Source organism: Pongo abelii, chromosome 23 (assembly GCF_028885655.2).
Source record: "Pongo abelii isolate AG06213 chromosome 23, NHGRI_mPonAbe1-v2.0_pri, whole genome shotgun sequence".
Classification (NCBI taxonomy): domain Eukaryota; kingdom Metazoa; phylum Chordata; class Mammalia; order Primates; family Hominidae; genus Pongo; species Pongo abelii.
Genome location: NC_085929.1, coordinates 53,400,866 through 53,420,184, shown reverse-complemented (window position 1 = coordinate 53,420,184; position 19,319 = coordinate 53,400,866). Strand labels below are relative to the sequence as shown.

Sequence of the window (19,319 nt, the reverse complement as noted above, 5' to 3'; positions counted from 1 at the left end):
TGCAAACAGGGACAATTTGACTTCCTCTTTTCCTAATTGAATACCCTTGATTTCCTTCTCCTGCCTAATTGCCCTGGCCAGAACTTCCAACACTATGTTGAATAGAAGTGGCGAGAGAGGGCATCCCTGTCTTGTGCCACCGATTCATACTTGTGTCCTGTCCATCCTACAGTATGCAGTCCAGCCTCCACCACCACTGTCCCACCACAAGTCTGCAGCACCCGACCTCCTCCTAATGGCAGGCTAGTGTCTAATTCATCTCCGTCTCCCAAGCAAAGGCCCCTGCAAGCAATGATGGTTAAAGGATGACACGTGCCTGTCCTTTCATAGGTCACTGCTCTGAGAATGCTCAGGCTTTCTCCTGTGAAAAGAAAATACTTGGGCCCCCAAGATCACTATAAGAAACTCAAGCTAGAAACTGCTTAGGGCAAACCTGCCTCCCATTCTATTCAAAGTCACTCCTCTGCTCACTGAGACAGATGCACATCGGATTTGCCTCCTTTGGAAAGGTCACATCGGATTTGCCTCCTTTGGAAAAGCTAATCAGAAACTCAAAAGAATGTAACCATTCGTGTATCACCTATCTGTGACCTGGAAGCTCCCTCGCAGCTTCTTACATGTACTGATGGATGTCTCATGTCTCCCTAAGTGTATAAAACCAAGATGTGCCCTGACCACCTTGGGCACGTGTCATCAGGATCTCCTAAGGCTGCATCGCTAGGACGCCCTCAACCTTGGCAAAATAAACTTTCTAAATCAACTGAGACCATCTCAGATCTCCCGGGTTCACATTCTCACTCGCCTCGCCAGGATTCCTGGCTCAGACTCCACCTACACCCACCCTACCCTCCTGTCCACAACCAGCAGATTGGGGCTGTCTGTCACCTCCCCTTCTGCTCCTCTGTCCACTGAAACCAGAGTGTCCATTTCCACATCAACCCCTGTGCTACACACATTAGGGAAGCGGAACCACAACCCGCAGAGGCTGAGAATTAGAGGAGAAAGAACAGTATAAAATAACTCACGTGAGACTTTCCCCCTGGACACGGCACATCCTTAATAAATAGAAAACTGCAATTCGGTGTTTTCATCAAAACTTCCTACAAACCAACCTGAGAAGTCTGCAACCTATCTTAGAGGACATTTAGAAAACTGGACATAAACTAGAAAACTAGGTTAAAATTAAAAAGCACAAAACAAAAACATAAGCAATGGCAGCAAGTCTAATTTTAATTGCAAGAAAATATTTAATCAAAAAATATTCGCTGTTCAGAGCTGCATCTGCATTTAGGATTACTAAGGTACTAAGCTGCAATTTTATTAAGGTACTAAGGTATTAAGGTACAAGGTATTAAGGTACTAAGGTATTAAGGTACAAGAGGTACTAAGTTGCAAATTTATTACGACTCATTAGCCAGAAAGAGCCTTTTAAATACGAAAAGTCAGATCCAATTTAGAGTAAACACTTAGAGCTCCCTATTGACTTATCTCCAAAAATAATGAAAAAGGAAAAGAGACGAAAACTGTCTATAAACAATTCTGAAATGGTGGGCAGGGCCAAACTCACTTCCAATGGTAAGCCTGAGCTGTGTACGACAGCATGCTGACGGTCACCACCGCCTACCCCAACCTTTCCCCAAGGACTTCCAGACCGGCAGCTCAGCGCCAGAGCTGAGGCAGCCAGAACTCCACACTCCACCACAGAAACACAAACCACTTCTCTCATCCATGTTTTTTCTTTTCCTAACAACACTACTAATACTTACAAAAAAAAAAAAAACTTGGTCAAATATATGTCCTTGTTTTCAGCATATCTGAAACAAATTTAAAACATATTTCCCTGTTTCAACTCCTCGGAGTTGAAACAACCATCTATGCTGAAACCTTTCTATATCACAGGCTGGAACATAGAAAGATTTTCTAATAAAATCTGAGGAAAAAATACAGTTGTCATAATTACCTATCCTTGTTTTCTGCCAGCCCTGTCAAACCAAGCTTAAAATTAAGCAAAGAATAGAAAATGTCAGCTTAGCCACAGCAAAGGCCTTTATCACTGCAACAAAGCCAGAGCAAACCCATGGACTGTGGCTGTCAGGCCCTACTCAGGCCAGACGCCCGCAGTCCCTGTGCACACAAAGGAGGTGCTGATGGGCGGTGCGGTGGGACTTACTGAGAGGAGCTTCCACGTCATTGGACGCACTGGCTTAGGGATTCCGGACCAGCTCAACTTCCGTAATTCCTCTGTTGAAAAAAGAGACAAGGAAAAAGGTTAGCAAACCTCCCCAGTGCTTTAACACATTCCACCTGTTTTATTAGGAGGCAAGGAGCCCCATAAACAAATTAAACTAAATGATCAACATTTCAGATACGATTGATTTCAATATCTGAGAGAAGGTAAGTGACCATTCTATTCAAACCAAGCTACAGGTTACCTGTTTACAACAGAATCCGAGAGTACATGTTTGCAAAAGGCATCCCCGGTGTCCCTGAAGCTACCCTGGAACACGCGAGGCCCCATGACCCCTTCCTCCTTCAACCAGAGAAGTCCAGAGTACACTGGCCTCCTTCCCTCCCACCTCCTTCTCTCCTCCCATCCCACCTCCTTCTCTCCCCCCTCCCACCTCCTTCTCTCCCTCCCTCCCACCTCCTTCTCTCCCCCCTCCCACCTCCTTTTCTCTCCCTCCTTCCCACCTCCTTCTCTGCCTCCCTCCCACCTCCTTCTCTCTCTTCCTCCCACCTCCTTTTCTCTCCCTCCCTCCCACCTCCTCCTCTCCCTCCCTCCCACCTCCTTCTCTCCCTCCCTCCCACCTCCTTCTTTCTCCCCTTCCCACCTCCTTCTTTCTCCCCTTCCCACCTCCTTCTTTCTCCCCCTCCTACCTCCTTTCTCCCCCTCCCACCTCCTTCTTTCCCTCCCTCCCACCTCTTTCTCTCCCTCCCTCCCACCTCCTTCTCTCCCTCCCTCCCACCTCCTTCTCTGCCTCCCTCCCACCTCCTTCTTTCTCTCCCTCCCACCTCCTTCTCTCTTCCTTCCCCCTACTCTCTCCGGAAGGCTCTTTCCCCAACCTGATCATGTTAATTGGTTTTCCTTTCTTTCATCCATCTCAACTTTCCATATGCTATTTAAGCATACATATATGATGTGGTTTTTCTCGATACCAGTTTTGAAAGAAATTGTTTCATAGAGATAAGCCTGTCTTTATACACCATTAATTAAGGATGTAGCCATATTCTACACAGACAACAAAGTCTTCAAGGTAGTCTAATACAAGTCAATGAGGCTTTATAAATACCTACAAGTAGAAAAAAATCACGAGCGGGGAGGGGCTGGCCAGAGGCAGAGGGGTCCTGGAGCAAGCTCCAGCACCTCCAAGGGCAGGGAAGGACAAGCATCGGGGCAGAGGGGTAAGGATGTGGGCCTTGCATTCCATCGACCTTCCGAGTCTCCTTGAGTGTCTCATTTCCACGCCCCAAATGGCAAGAGAATCCATTTCAATGTCTAGGTATAGCAACACTTGTCCAATCCCACAGAAACTCAAGTAATTATTTCTTTCCTTTAAGTTAGGAATCTACCATTAGGTTGTTTTCCTAACAGCTTGGAGCTAATGATTAATAACAGGAATAAAAGAAATGATTAAAGAGAAGACTTTACTAATATAATCAACAAAATACAAAGTCCTGACACCTAATCTTTTTCCAATTACTAAAGTCTAAGTAAAATAAGTACAGAATAATTGGGCAATAGTCGCGGCAATAACTTGCATTTTACAGCAATCTCAGAAAATATCAAATCTTCCCCAGTACCCTAAGGATATTATGAAAAGCAGGAACCTCATATCTGAACACCAATAATGTAATGTTTACCAACCATGTTCCCAGTGTCTCTCCCTCGGCATAACTCTGGTTTTCTGATTATGGTTTATGAGAAAAAGCTGAGAGGAAACTCATTTGTTAATGTTCTCTGAACCTCTCTCCTCACTGGAAGAAATTCACAAAAATTCAAAAATCCTGAATATACATAATGAGACAAGGCTCAAACTCTGCTCAAGCTTTGGTGTTAAAAGAGAGCTTTCATACATATTATCTTATTTGATCCTCAAAACAAGCTTGTGTTACTTAGGGCTGGGGGATCACTATTGTATATGAAAGAAATAGCCTCAGAGAGGTTAAGTGACTTGACCAAGGTCACATAGGAACTAAGCAACCTTCAATACCAGGGTCTTTCCACTACGTCCCTTCCATTCTTAAAAAGACTTTTGTAGCACAGACAAATCTCTCTTCTGAATACAGATAAAAAGATCCAAAATAAAATCTTAGTAGATCAAAGCACAGCAGCAGGATATTCAAAGAATAATACAGGTAAAGAATGAAGGAGAGACGGTTCAACGTCAGGAAATCTTGTAGCTTTACCGACATGCTGAATGGGGTCGACAGGGAAGCCACATGACCATCCTCATAGGTGTTTGGTACATCTTTCTAGCAGAATCCCAGATGTGCAAAGTAACCACACTTCCCTGCAGCAGCCCTGGGGGTGGGGAGTCAGGCCAGAGGTAGCTGAACCCACAGGTGGGCCTAGTTGGAGCCCCGCAGAACTAGGCCACACCTCACCAATGGCTGAGTCAGCAATGGGCCTAGGCGCCTATTTAAGCCACTGAGCACAGACAGCTGAGGACTTCGGGGAACACTCCACCTGGCTCTTGGGAAGTTCCTGGAGGCAACCCACTCCTGCTTCCCTGAAAGCTACCAGGGTCAGATGTGGGGGTCAGTACTGCTGCAACCATCTGCACCCAACCAGCCTGAGGAATGACGCCAACAGAGACAGAGGCAGAACCGAGAGAATGGCAGGAAACAGAGTTCTGAGATAAGCAAGATGGCCAAATACAGGAACATTCAAAAATGTTCTCTGTAATAGAACGATTTATATTATTTTGGGTATATACCCAGTAATGAGATTGCTAGGTCTTTGTATGCGCATGTGTCTTTGTAATAGAATACACCGTTGCCATAGAAAAGAATGTCTGTCTTTTTGTGCGGATATAAAGTAAGTTTATCTAAATTATGAAGTGAAAAGGGAACAATACAAAACAATCTGTAGATACAATGATTATTTCTGTAGGCACATACGAGAATCTGAAAGCACGGGCAGAATCTGGGAAGGGGTTCCCAGAATGGAGTCAAGGATGGTAGAAGACTTACTTTCCACTGTACGCCCTACGGTGTTTCCACAAAACTACAAAGTTTCTGTGACATCGACACTTTAATCTCTGATTTGTCAAATTCCATGCAGCTCTCACGGCCCATCGCAAGATCTGCCACATCTAAAATGCCTTCCTGACAACTACAGTCCTCACTCATCTCTTCTGTGAGCGCCAACGAAAGGGGGTGTCATGAGCACCAGCCTTGTCTCTAGAAGTAATGTATGTGCTCCTGAAGTCGGACTCCACCACTTGGCTTTTTGTCTCCAGTTAAGTGCTGGACAGAATGCTCCATCCTTTCCTCCTCCCTTTTAGAGATTTGTTTGTTTGTTGGGGGGGTGTGATATTTTGAAATCAAAGTATAATTTACATATAATAAGCATATTGCTAGGCCAGGCCCAGTGGCTCACACCTGTAATCCCAGCACTTTGGGAGGCCAAGGCGGGTAGATCACTGAGGTCAGAAGCTCAAGACTAGCCTGGCCAACATGGTGAAACCCCATCTCTACTAAAAATACAAAAATTAGCCAAGCATCATGGCTGGCGCCTGTAGTCCCAGCTACTGGGGAGGCTAAGACAGGAGAATCACTTGAACCTGGGAGGCGGAGGTTGCAGTGAGCCGAGATCACGCCACTGCACTGCAGTCTGGGTGACAGACTCTGTCTCAAAAAAAACGAAAAAAAAAAAAGTATTGCTGCCCTCAGACAAGACACGGAACATGTCTATTGCCCTTTTCTAGTCGTTCTTGGCCCCCACTCCAAGTTAACTGCCTTCTGGTATCTATCACCATAGACGGGACTTGCCTGTTCTTGCAATTCATATAAACAGTACAGACAGTATATATCCTTTGTGTCCTATTTCTTTTGCTCAGAATGTGTTTGTAAAAGTCACACATGTTGCCAGTACCAGTAGTTCATTCTTTACAAGCAGTAAAAGTATTCTAAGAATATACCACAACTTGTTTACACATTCACCCATTCTTAGACTTCTGTGTTAGTTACTGATTTTTACCATAAATAGGCTGCGATGAACACTCTTGTGGATGTACATTTTGTGGGTGTATGTCTCCATTTCTCCTAGGCAGGTATGAAGGAGTGGAACTGCTGGGTCATAGGGCAGATGTACATCTCCCTTTATTTAAAAACTGCCTTTTTGCAATCTATGCACCTGACAAAGATCTGACATCCAGCATCTATAAGCAACTTAAATTTACAAGAAAAAAACAACCCCATTAAAAAGGGGGCAAAGGACATGAACAGACACTTTTCAAAAGGCCAGGCACAGTGGCTCACGCCTGTAATCCCAGCACTTTGGGAGGTCAAGGCGGGCAGATCATTTGAGGTGAGGAATTCGAGACCAGCCTAGGCAACATGGTGAAATCTCGTCTCTACTAAAAATAGAAAAATTAGCCAGGCGTGGTGGCGTGCACCTGTAATCCCAGCTACTTGGGAGGCTAAGGCAGGAGAATCACTTGAACCCAAGAGGTGGAGGTCACAGTGAGCCAAGATTGCACCACTGCACTCCAGCCTGGGTGCAGAGTAAGACTCTGTCTCAAAAAAAAAAAGACATACCTGTAGCCAAACAAACATGAAAAAAAGCTCAACATCACTGATGTTAGAGAAATGCAAATCAAAACCACAATGAGATACCATCTCATATTAGTCAGAATCATGATTATTAATGGTGGTGAGGTTATGGAGAAAAAGGAACACCTTTACACTGTTGGTGGGAGTGTAAATTATATCAAACATCATGGAAGACAGTGTAGCAATTCCTCAAAGACCTAGAGACAGAAATACCATTTGACCCAGCAATCTCATTACTGGGTATATACCCAAAATAATATAAATCGTCCTATTACAAAGACACATGTGCACCTATATTCATTGCAGCACTATTCACTATAGCAAAGACACGGAATCAACCTAAATGCCCATCAATGAGAGACTCCATAAAGAAAATGTGATACATATACACCATGGAATACTATGCAGCCATAAAAAGAAACAAGATTGGCCAGGCACGGTGGCTCACGCCTGTAATCCCAGCACTTTGGGAGGCCGAGGCAGGCTGATCACGAGGTCAGGAGATTGAGACCAACCTGGCTAACATGGTGAAACCCCATCTCTACTAAAAATACAAAAAAAAAAAACAAAATTAGCTGCGCATGGTGGTGGGCACCTGTAATCCCAGCTACTCAGGAGGCTGAGGCAGGAGAATGGTGTGAACCCGGGAGGTGGAGCTTGTAGTGAGCTGAGATCGTGCCACTGCACCACTGCACCACTGCAGCCTGGGTGACAGAGCGAGACTCTGTCTCAAAAAAAAAAAAAAAAAAAGAACAAGATTATGTCCTTTGCAGGGACATGGATGGAGCTGGAGGTCATTATCCTTACCAAACTAACGCAGGAACAGAAAACCAAATACCACACGTTGTGAGGCCTACTGGAGGGCGGAGGATGGGAGGAGGGAGAGGATCAGGAAAAGCAACTAATGGATCCTGGGCTTAATACCTGGATGATGAAAGAATCTGTACAACAAACCCCCATGACACATTTTACCTATGTAACAAACCTGCACATCCTGCACATGTATCCCTGAACTTAAAAATAAATAAGTAAATTAATTAATTAAAATAAATCTGCCATAACGTTCTTTAAAGTGATTGCACCATTTTACACTTCCCACCAGCAATGTATAAACATTTGAATTGTTCCACATCTTGGCCAAAATTTAGCGTTGTCAGTCTTTTTATTTTAGCCATTCTAGTAAGTGTTAAATGGTATCTGATTGTGATTTTACATAGCAATTTTATGATGATTCATGATGTTGAGCACTGAAGAGATTTTCAGTGTTTACTGGCCATCCCTATACTTTTTGTGAGGTGTATGTTGAAATCCTTTACCCATATTTTATTGGGTTGTTCAGAATTTTATTATTGATCCATGAGTCTGTTTCTAATTACTAATTTTTCTTCTGATTATGGGTCATATTTTTCTGTTCCATTGCATACCAGTTACTTTTTTATTGAATGCCAGATATCTCAAGTATCAATTTATTGCCACTGTGATACTGGAACTGGATCTTGTAAAAACTTCTCCTTTGTCAGCTGGCGTGATCTCATCCTATTCAATAGAGAGGGCTGGTGGGACACGAATGGTGTCTTCCAGGTTCATATGGCTCATTCACCAGGTTCCTGCAGGTGCCGTCTCTCCAACACTCGATTCCCACCGCTCTTAGGATTATTCAACTCACTGCCTTCTGGTGACTTTCCCCAGCTCATAGAATCCCACCCTACTCCTGAGCAGATCAATACTCAGCCAAGGACTTGATGGGACTTTGCAGACATCTGGGGTTCTCTCCCTATACAATTCCCTCCTCTCCAACACTCTGCTCCATATATGATTCTGTTTTGGCCTCCTGAAAACTCTTTCCTAATTCCTACACTCAGCAAAGCTGCCTGTTTCATTAGGGTTCCCCCACTTATGCTGCTGCTTGGCAACTGCATTCAATTGCAAATTGAGTCCTTATAAAGTTCACCTTACTTACCTCCTATCTCACAGGGTCACAGCCCTGCACTGCCTGTTGTCCAATATCTGAAAACACTTGTTTCACTTATCTGGTCCAGTTTTCTAGCTGTTGATAACAGGAGAGCAATTCTTTTGGCAGTTACTCCTTCATGGGTGCATAGGTTAAGGCAAAAGTCAATTTGCTAATATATTTTTAAAGAATTTTTTATCTATATGCATCATAAATATTGGTCTCAGGTTCCCTTTTCTTATTATGTCTTTGTAAGATTTTGGTATCAGGATTATGTTACCTTAAAAAAATGAGAAGTGTTTACTCCTCCTCTCTTTTCTGAAAGCGTTCCTGGAAGATTGCTATTATTTCTTCTTTAAATGTTTGATAGACTTTAAATGTTTGATACAGTTCACCAGCAAAGCCATCTGGTACTGATGTTTTCCTTCCGTGAAGGCTCTTGTATAAAAATTTAATTTTTTTAATCAATATAAGGATATTAAAGGTCTCCGTTTCTTCTTGCATTAGTTTAAGTTGTGTCTTTCTAGAAATATCTCCATTTCATGAATTTATTGGCATAAAATTGTGAATAACATTCCCTTATTATCTGTTTAATGTCTGTAGTATCTGTAGTGATGTCCCCTCTTTCATTTCTGATATTGGTAACTTGTTTTTTCTCTTTTTTTCTTTTCATTAGTCTAACTAGAGGTTTTTCAAGGGTCGCTTCAAAAAAACTTTATATTTTAGTGATTCTTTTCTTGTTTATCCATTTTTCAGTTTATTGATTTTTCACCTTTAAATTTTTTCTCTTCTTTTACTCGGTTTTTGTTCTTCTTCTAGTTTCTTAAAATGAGAGCTTTGAATATTGATTCAAAACCTTTATTCTTTTCTAATATAGGCATTTAAAAGTATAAATTTTCCTCCAGGCACTGTTTTAGCTGCATCACACAAATTTTGACACATGTTGTCATTATCATTCAGTTCAAAATTTCCTTGTGATTTATTTGATCCATAGGTTGTTCAGAAGTATGCAGGTAAATTTCCAAATATCTGAGGATTTTCTGTGTATCTTGTTGTTATGGATTTTTAATTTAAAGCATTTGGTCAGATGAATTTGGTGGTATTTCAACCCTTTGATATTTACTATAACTTTCTGGGGACAGCATACAGTCTACCTGGTGAATGTGCCATATGTCCTTGAAAAGGATGTGCATTATCAGTTAGTAGATGCAGTATTTCATAAATCAATTAGATCCCACTGGTTGATAATGTTATTCTAATCTTCTATACTTTTACTAACATTTTAATTTACCTGTTGTATTAATGACTCACGGAGGGCTGTTAAATTTTCTGCCTAGGATTGTAAACTTGTTTATTTCTCTCTTTATTGCTGTCAGTGTTTGCTTCATGCATTGTAAAGCTGGTACATACACATTTAGGACTCATCTCTCTACTTAATGAATTGATCCTTTCATCATCATGAAACATCCCTCTTTGTCTCTAATACAACTCTTTGTCTTGAGGTCTACTTTTCCCGATGTAATTATAAGCAAATTCGTTTTCTTGTGATTAGAGCTTGCATGACATATCTTTTTCTACCCTTTTATTTCAACTGCCTGTCTTTATGTTTAAAACGTGTGTGTCTGGCTTTTGTTACGGTTTGAATGTTTTTGTCCCCTCCAAAAATTCATGTGTTGGAAAGTTAATCCCCGGTGCAACAGTGTTGGGAGGTGGCCTTGTGCGAAGGTGTTTAGGTCATGAGTAATCCACCCTCATGACTGGATTAAGGTCATTATAAAAGGGCTCCCAAAAGTAGATTTGCCCTCTTCTGCTCTTCTGTCATATGAGCACACAGATTTTGTCCCGTTTTGCCCTTTGCCTTCGACCATGTGACGACACAGCAAGCAAGCCTTCACCAGATGCCGGCGCCTTGATGCGAGACCTCCCAGCCTCCAAAACGGGGAGAGATGGAATTTCTGTTGTTTACAGATTATCCACTCTGTGGTATTCTGTTAGAGCAACATGAAACAGACTAAGACAGCTTTCCTTTCGGCTTTCTGTGTCTATATTTTCACAGTCAGGCAGTAAAATCCTAAGTGCTCTGAGAGAGAAAACTAAAATGTAAGAAAAACTTATATAAGTAGAAAATGAATGAGATTAAGTGAATGAGAAATAAATAACATTTCTTCTACAACAGTGGATTTCCTTTCTGAAAACTGAAACTTTGGAATATTTTCAGGAAAACACCACCAAAATCACAATTTCATGCTCATCTGCACTGTGAAAGCTTTACTTCTCAATAGGAAATTACCAAGCGCTAACTCTAAAGAGAGCAGAGAGAGAGGAGAGGGTACAGGAACAAACACTGGTTGTGGGTTCAGTGCACCTGGGTTCAAGGACCAGCTTGGCCAATGACTATCTGGAGGCTCTCCCTCTTCAGTTTCTTCCCCTGAAACACAGGACAAATAAAAATACCTGCCTTGCTTAAGCCACATAATTTTTACAAGGAACAAAGAGACAATACATGGGGAAACATTTATGAACTGTGACATAATATACAAATGCAAGAGCACGCTTCTGTTATGCTGACAGACGCAGTTATTCAGCACACTCTGTGAACCCAAACCATAAAGCAATTGGGACTCATTCATTCTAATTGGATGTAAAATATCACATTTGAGACTGAACCAGAAATCTGTCACAAAATGGTGTATGCAAAGAACTCCTAATTATAAGAATCTTTTTTCTGAAAAGCCAAGAATAACAGAAAAATCAACCCATCATTTAAGCGTCTTTTTTTCTTAAGATTCATTTCTTATTAACTGCCTTTAATTATGATTTTTAAAACCTTTTGTAATAATAAAATCTGGAAGAAACACTGAACAATAGTAAGAAATGCATGTGCACTGCAATCACTTAGGCTTACATATGGTTCTAGGCTAAACGCTGAGTGTCACCAGCACAAAGAGGTTCTACAAAAATACACATATGTCCTGTTCCTAAAGCCACACACAGGGGAGCCTCACAGATCAACTCCATGTGGCCGGCACTTGCTGAGCATGCCCCCTGTGTAAGCTGCCTCTGGGCAAAGCCACTGAGACGCTCCCCAGGCCGAGTCCACCCACACATTAATCCATCCCATTGGCGGGTGCCAATCAACACTCACCACGGACCAGGCCCAGAACTAGCCTCCAAGGGAGTGATTAAACCCAGTTCCTTCCCTCAAGGGGCTCACTGTCAAATAGCAAGAAGAAACCTATCCAGTGAAATTACTGTTCACCAGGACTATGCGAGAAAGGAATGCAAGGTACAGTGAGTCACCAGAGGAGGGGTGGTCTCTTCTCTGAAGAAGGGGACATCAGGAAAGATTCTCCGTGAGCTGCTGCTGGAGAGCCATCTTGAAGCTAAGCAAAGCACAGATTTATCTCTACTCCCCCCTAACTCTCAGCAACAGGACAGTAAAGGAATAATGTCATAAACAAGGACAAGGGTGTAAAGGAGGCAGACAAGAAATGTCAGCAGAAATCTGAAAGATGGACAGCAGACACGGGAGTGGGAGGCAGCGCAGCAGCGCGGATAACAGCCTGACAAGGGGACGCCAACACGGAGCGGCCAACTGAGGGCAAAGAACCCCCAGAAAGGGCTGTGTTGGAGCAGAACACAGGGGCACCCCCACCTACTCCTACCCACACAGTGAGCTCCCCCACCTCACCACGCAAATGAACAACTCTAGGATAAAACAAGTTACACGTGACAGGTACTCAGGTACTCAGTCATGAACCAGAGTTAGAGTTACAACATCACAAACAATGAATCCCAATGTCACCAAAAATTAAACTGAGAGGATGGGGAAGGAGAAGAGGAAGAAGCACGGTAAGAGAGTTAAACCCTCTGCTTCAGAGTAGAAAGTTAATAAATACGGCTAAACCGTAAAAATCTGCAAAATTAGCATAGTATTTAGAAATATCAAGACAAGTACCAGCAACAACAGCCAAGAGGTACAATGACAGCCTCACCTCAGAGACGGAAGGCAGGGATGAGGAAGGGTGGGGACAGAGGACTACCCTTTCCAGTACGAATCTTATACTGCCGGTTAAGTCTCCCTTATCCAAAAAGCTTGGGATCCCAAGTGTTCGAATTCTGGGCTTTTTTCCAGATTTTAGAATATTTGCATATATATAATGAGATACCTTGGAGATGAGACCTAAGTCTAAACACAAAATTCATTTATGGTTCATATATACTTTACACATATAGCCTCAAGGTGATTTCATACCTTTTTAAAATAATTTTGCCCGTGAAACAAAATGTGTGTATACTGAACTTCCCAAAAGCCAAGGTATCACTATCTCAGCCACTCGTGAGGACATCTGTGGTTGTCTGGCATCATCATCATTCCTGACTCTACATGCTACCAATAAGCAATCATTTTCTTACACCTATTCCCACATACATACTTAACAGTAAAAAAATATGACCTACCATTAATACAGTGAAAAAACTGCGTTCACAGTAGCTAAGCGGCATGGCAGCCTCCCCAGAACACTCACATCCGCTGCGAAGCAACGGCAGCAACAAACAACGGCGGCTTCCAGTCTCCATCTACAGTGCTGGGTTTCCATTGAAAAGTTCCTAGACACTGTGGGTTTTTTGCTTTTTGTTTTCTCAGTGAGAAGAAACATCAGAAGCAGTTGAGGGACCGGGAAGTGGGTGCTCTAGGGATGAGAAGGCATTCTGCCGGGTGGCTTTTTTAAATGTTTTCTCTAGAGTCATCTGCTTATTAGCAACAGTTTTTGTCTTTTAAGTGTCTCTTTGATTTTGTAAATTGACGTGATTTCTTGCTCTGCTGTGAACACATGCTGCCCTAGTCCTTCAGTAAGCCTGTCGCACATTTTCGCCATGTCATCTATAGGTGCTTTTTCTACAGTGTTAATGTCATCATCTTCATCATCACTATCATCACAGTTACCTTGACTCAAAACCATTTTGGCTATTTCAACATCTACTGATGGTTAACAACTGGTAACACATTTATCGATGTGGAGGACTTCTTTGATATCCACTTCTTCCAATGGTTAACAACTGGTACCTCATTTATCGATGTTGAAGGCTTCTTTGATATCCACTTCTCCCAGCTTTCTGATGGACCTTGAAGGTATATTTTTTTACAGACGTAAGGAGGTCAGATATTATTTTTGTCTCATTTGACACACAGAATCCTTCAAAGTCACCACTTGGTTCATCATCATCACTGAACACAGAGTCACAGCCCAAAGGTTGTGCCAGGCATGCACAGCTGTTTGTTTTGTCACTGTGTTCCAAGTGCTGGCAGCAGCATATACAGCAGCCTTCGTGCTAAACATCTTTTGACAACCTTTCAAACCCATGCCGCCTCTGTTCACTGCCGCTAACATGCTGCCCAAGAAAGTGTTTTGATATCTATTCTTCATTGATCTACAGATACTTGGTCATGTAGCTGAATTAATAAAGTCACATCTGGGGGGAAATGCATGGCATAAACATTATTATTGTTGAGAATTTCAGCTGGAGAATAAGCAGAACAGCTGTCGTGAAATGACAAATCCTGCAGTCATCATCCAGTCCAACCTCCCTGCAATGAGCACAAGCCACAGATACAAAACGTTTGTGAAGAGAATCAGAAAAGATGTCCTTGGTGATCCATGCCTTTCTGTTAGCATAATAAAGGACTGGTAAGAAATCCACTCCTTGAAAACAGCAAGGATACAAGCTTTTGCGGATCACAGCAAGTTTACGCTTCCGCATGCCTGCTGCATTAGCACATCCCAGCACAGTGATTCTGTCCTAGGATCCTGAATTCCTGAAGGGCTGTCTCATCAGCTGTTGTCAGTGTCTTTCTGGGGCAAGAACACCAAAACAATGATGGTTCATCAGCACTATAGACTTGTTCTGGCATCAGCTTCTGATTAGAGATGATCTTGGCAAACTAAGGAATTTCTCCATCGCTTCATGATCAGCACAAACCTTTAAAAATGTAATGCCATATCTATTCTTAAATTTCTGCAACCAGCCTGTTGAAGAGTCACAGTTCTTTTTAACTTTTAGTTCATGGATAGAGAGCTTTGCTTGCTGCTTGACAGGTGTATCATTAAGTGGATGTTCAGTGTGATGCTGATGGATTCATTCTCTCAACACCCAATCAAGATCTTCATTTTTGGGGTCAGGAGTGGTGGCTCACACCTGTAATCCCAGCACTTTGGGAGGCTGAGGTGGGCTGATCACTTGAGGTCAGGAGTTCGAGACCAGCCTGACCCAACATGGTAAAACTCCATCTCTACTAAAATACAAAAATTAGCCGAGTGTGGTGGCACACGCCTGTAGTCCCAGCTACTCGGGAGGCTGAAGCAGGAGAATCGCTTGAACCCAGGAGGAGGAGGTTGCAGTGAGCCAAGATTACGCCACTGTACTCCAGCCTGGGTGACAGAGCGAGACTCCGTCTCAAAAAATAGATAAAATAAAATAAAATTTTAAAAGATCTTTATTTTTTGGCTTTATGGTTTTTAATTTTTCATTAACTTCTATTCATCAATTTTGGCACAGAACTTCATCGGTTTCTCCTTCTGTTTCTTCAGGTCCCATATGGTGGTCATTCCAACACCACACTCTTCTGTAAGATGTTTCACTTACACCACAGTCCAGTTTTTCCAACAGCCTGACTTTTCTGTGCTACAGATAAACATAAATGCTCCTTGTTCTTATCATTGTTACTCACAGGGGTATCTACAGGTCTTTTTTTGCATTTTCAATAGTATCTTTATGCCCCAGAACAAAGAGTAAGCAAAAAGCCACAGTGAGTAATGCACACAGGCCTCCCCCATGGGGGGCATCAGGGGGAACCGACCCTTGGCGCGTCCAACGCACACGTGTGCTCTTATTACCCCCTGTGGACATGCCTGTGCAGGGGAATCTGGATGTGCACAGACAAGACAAATCACAGCTGAAGGGGCTGAAAGGGTCTCATTTCCCATGGGGATACTGATAAACTGTGTGTTATGCACCTACGAGTTCACATGTGATTTCACATAAGATCAGGTGTAGAATTTTCTACCTATGGTGTCAAATCAGTGCTCAAAAAGTTTCAGACTTTGGAGCATTTCAGATTTTAGATTTTTGGATTATAGATGCTCAACCTACGCTACTCCATTTTTAAAACCAGGGACATAGATGACTTTGTAAAATAAATATCTGACCTAAAATTAACCAAGTAAGGTATATGTCAAGGACGCTGCCGCTAGAGAGGAAGCAGCACAAACAAGCACAGAGTGTGAAACAATAAAACATCTGCCCATCACTGCAAGAGCTTAGCATGGTGCACCCATCCAGAGGGTGGAGATGGGGGAGTGCCTGCAAGAAATAAGAATGGAGAGGAAGGCAGGGCCTGGATCCTGCAGAGAGGATGGAACAGGTGCCAACCACCTGGATTTATACACACAGGTGCTGAGGAGCCAATGCGGGTTGGGAGATGGATGTTAGGCAAAGATTTCAGAGGTGTGACCTGGTGTGGGTTTGGTGAGAACACCACCAGTATTTGGACAGATGCCACAGGTCTTGCTGGGTGACTTGGGAGGTGAAAGTCAAGCACAGTGATGGGAGGCTCATAGCAACCAGAAATGGCAGAGCCCAAATGGGAACCAGCAAACCCTTAGGCCTGAGTTCCTCACTCACTCACTTGGTCAGTCACGCCACTGCACCCAACACACAGGATGAACTCGGTATGGGCCAGGCACTGTCCCGCAACAGAGGTGGGAATCAATCCAACCAGGAGCTGCCCACAGTACTCCCTCGGGAACACCACTAGCACTCCATAAGGTCCCCAAAAGAGTGCAGGTACACCCAGAAGCAGACTACACCCCCATCACCCTCAGGCTTTCAAAATGGAATAATTAACTTTCTGAAAAAGGCTGTGTTTCTTCTCAGGTGAAAATAGGGGGCAAAAGAAAACCACCAATCCAAAAGATGATTTTTTTATCATTTATCTACTGAATTGTGTGCTCCTCACCAATTTGTTTGTGTGGAAGGCTGAATGTCAGAGGGGAAAGTACAGCAGGCCTGAGAAATACGTCTGTTCTTTTCCTCTCCAGCCTTTGGCAGATTTCAACAAGGTTTCATTTCCACAGAGAGAGCTAGGAGGGAAACTGGTTTTCCCTGATCATGTGATAGAGTTAAATGAGCCTTCTGGAAGGTGTCTTTTTGCAGGACACTGGAGCCCAAACCGCAGCAAGGGATGGTGGCTGCTCTGTCTCTGCTTCCACTGCAGGACCATTAGAGAGCCACAGATGCTTGTTACCTGGCAGCTTTTCTCGAGTTACGGGAGCCCAGGCTTCCTGACCCTTAATTGCTATCATTAACATAACAGAGTTTTTCAAAATAACTTCTCTAGCTTTAACTTCTTCTTTTATTTGAAAGTTGGAGTGTGTGTGTGTGTAATTTCAGGCAGCTTCTGGTTACAAATAGGAAGGAATATGCACGTGGAGGCATCAGGAATGTCGGGAAAAGTGTTGGACAAACGCTCCACTAGGCAACGTGCTGTGCTGAACCCCAGGGAGACAAACAGCTACCTGAGTGAATAAACACAAGGAGGGGGCCCAGGGACAAGTCGAGAGGCCTCTGTACAATGCTAGATGCTGAGCTAGAGAAGGCTTCGCAGACGAAGCTCTATGTCCCTGGACATAAGAGATGTCCATGAGGCCGGCAGACAGGAGAATGGAGGGAGGCATTCTTCACGGAGGGCGAGCGTCTGAGAAAGCTATGCAGGCCAGAAGCAGGTGCAGCCCTGGCTGGGGGAAGGGGACATTTTAAGGCAAAAGCCGACAGAGACGTGGGGGCTGAATGAGGCTCCTGAATGACGGAAATGCTTTTGTTTTGTGTAAAACCATACCACATGACCCCTTTGGTTTCCAATACACTTTTAAAACCCCATTATGGGGCTCTAATTAAATCCTAATTGGGATAAGCACAATGACCAACAAAGTGCATCAAATGACAAGGTTAAATACTAGACGTGGCTAGTTGCTGAGATACCACATAGACCAACTTATCCTGACCAGTCAGAACCCAGCCAGCCTGAAAGAAACAGGATCAAAGAGAGCAGGGCTCTGAGCTCACTGCTCTGGTGGCTTCCGTCCCTTGGTCAATTGGGAATTAGTATGCACCACCTATGTCACCAATACAGTGCTTGATCGGAAGAGACATTCCGAATCTACTACTGGCATACCAGTACGTCTCCTGCCCCTCTCCCCCTTTCCTCTGAGGTAAGCCCTGCTCATCCTCGGAACATCATCTCCTCCATGAAGCCTCCAGCTCCTCCTCTCATCGTCTTGGAGAGTGACCACCTGGAGAGCCACCTCCTGGCTGCTTGTCATGGGTGCCCAACAGACTCAAGGCCCTGGGAGGACGGGGCGCATGTTGCGTTCACTCCATAAACCTGGTGTGGGCACCTAACCCATGACCAGTGCGACCACAGAAAGAGAAGTGAGAGTTGCTCCTCTCCCCCAGGAGGGCAGCTCCTGCTGGGGCAGCCATGCCATGCTTACCCTGCGCAGACTATGGCAACTGCAGTGGTAGAAATCTGGGCAAGATGCTTCGGAAGCCCACGGACCAGAGACACTCTACCTACAGGCAGTATTTCTAAAACAGAAATTTTAATTTAGAAATTTCTAAAACCGGGTCCACGGTGCCTCTTCAAGAGACTGTCCCCTTTCCTCCCATGCTCTCCAGTCCTGCACCCCAGAATCAGAGGCCCCCTCCATTCCAAAAAGCCCCAGCATCCGGCCTCTCAGCTGCACCTCCCAGGGTGGGGCCTCTGCCCTGCCACAGCCTCCTCTCTGCTTCTGTATGGCCACAGGCAGGCAATCCACCACCCTTCTGGGCTGCGGCCTTGGATGGGAAACCCCCTACACCCACCCCTGCAGACCTCAGCTTGCAGCCCTCCTATCCTGTCTCCAAACAGCCAATTCCCGCAGCCCCGCTCTCGCTGGCTGGCTCCCGGGGCTGAACAGCGCTGAGTGGAAGCAAGTGCTTCACTGGGAGAATGGCCTCGGGAGCCACTTTCAACCAAGGTCGCAGGCTCTGGACAAGCCACAGAGTGCATACATGCCCTGAAAACAGAAGTAAGAGAGGGTTGAGGAAGGCTCCTGGCAAGAGAAAATCTCCAAATCTCATCTCACTCCCAATTGCACCACCAGCACCTCCATCTGCAACCATTCAAGCCTCTCCTGCCCACAGCCTCCCTGGGCCACTGTTAGCTTCATATACCCGAGAATTACAGAGGACGCACTTCGTGAGGGCCAGGCACCTGGGGGGTGCTAAGAGCGAGAAGACCTCATGGAGCTGGGAACAAAAGCTGCCATTCACTGAGCACCTACTGTGCGCCAGGTTCCATACCGCGTTGCATCCAGTCTTCACACTCACTCATTAATACCTGACTGTCATCACTGGGGCCCAGGGGAGCTCAGTAACTTCTCTGAAGCCACAAGGCCAAAGAGGCTATACAGAGGCCCCACGACGCTGTCCTGACACCACATGCCCAGTCCCTCCTGGAAGCACAGGAAGGGAGAAACAGGGCCAGGGACTG

The 19,319-nt window shown here is 44.2% G+C and overlaps 1 protein-coding gene across 1 annotated transcript in view; it reads right to left on the bottom strand.

Annotated features, from left to right (window-relative positions):
* Window positions 1–19,319, bottom strand: part of TBC1D22A (TBC1 domain family member 22A) — a gene marked incomplete at its 5' end in the record, with an annotated part of 424,244 nt that overhangs the window by 303,882 nt on the left and 101,043 nt on the right. The window contains 1 exon segment of the mRNA NM_001133321.1: window positions 2,171–2,241. Within this exon segment, the coding sequence (NP_001126793.1) occupies window positions 2,171–2,241 (71 nt within the window).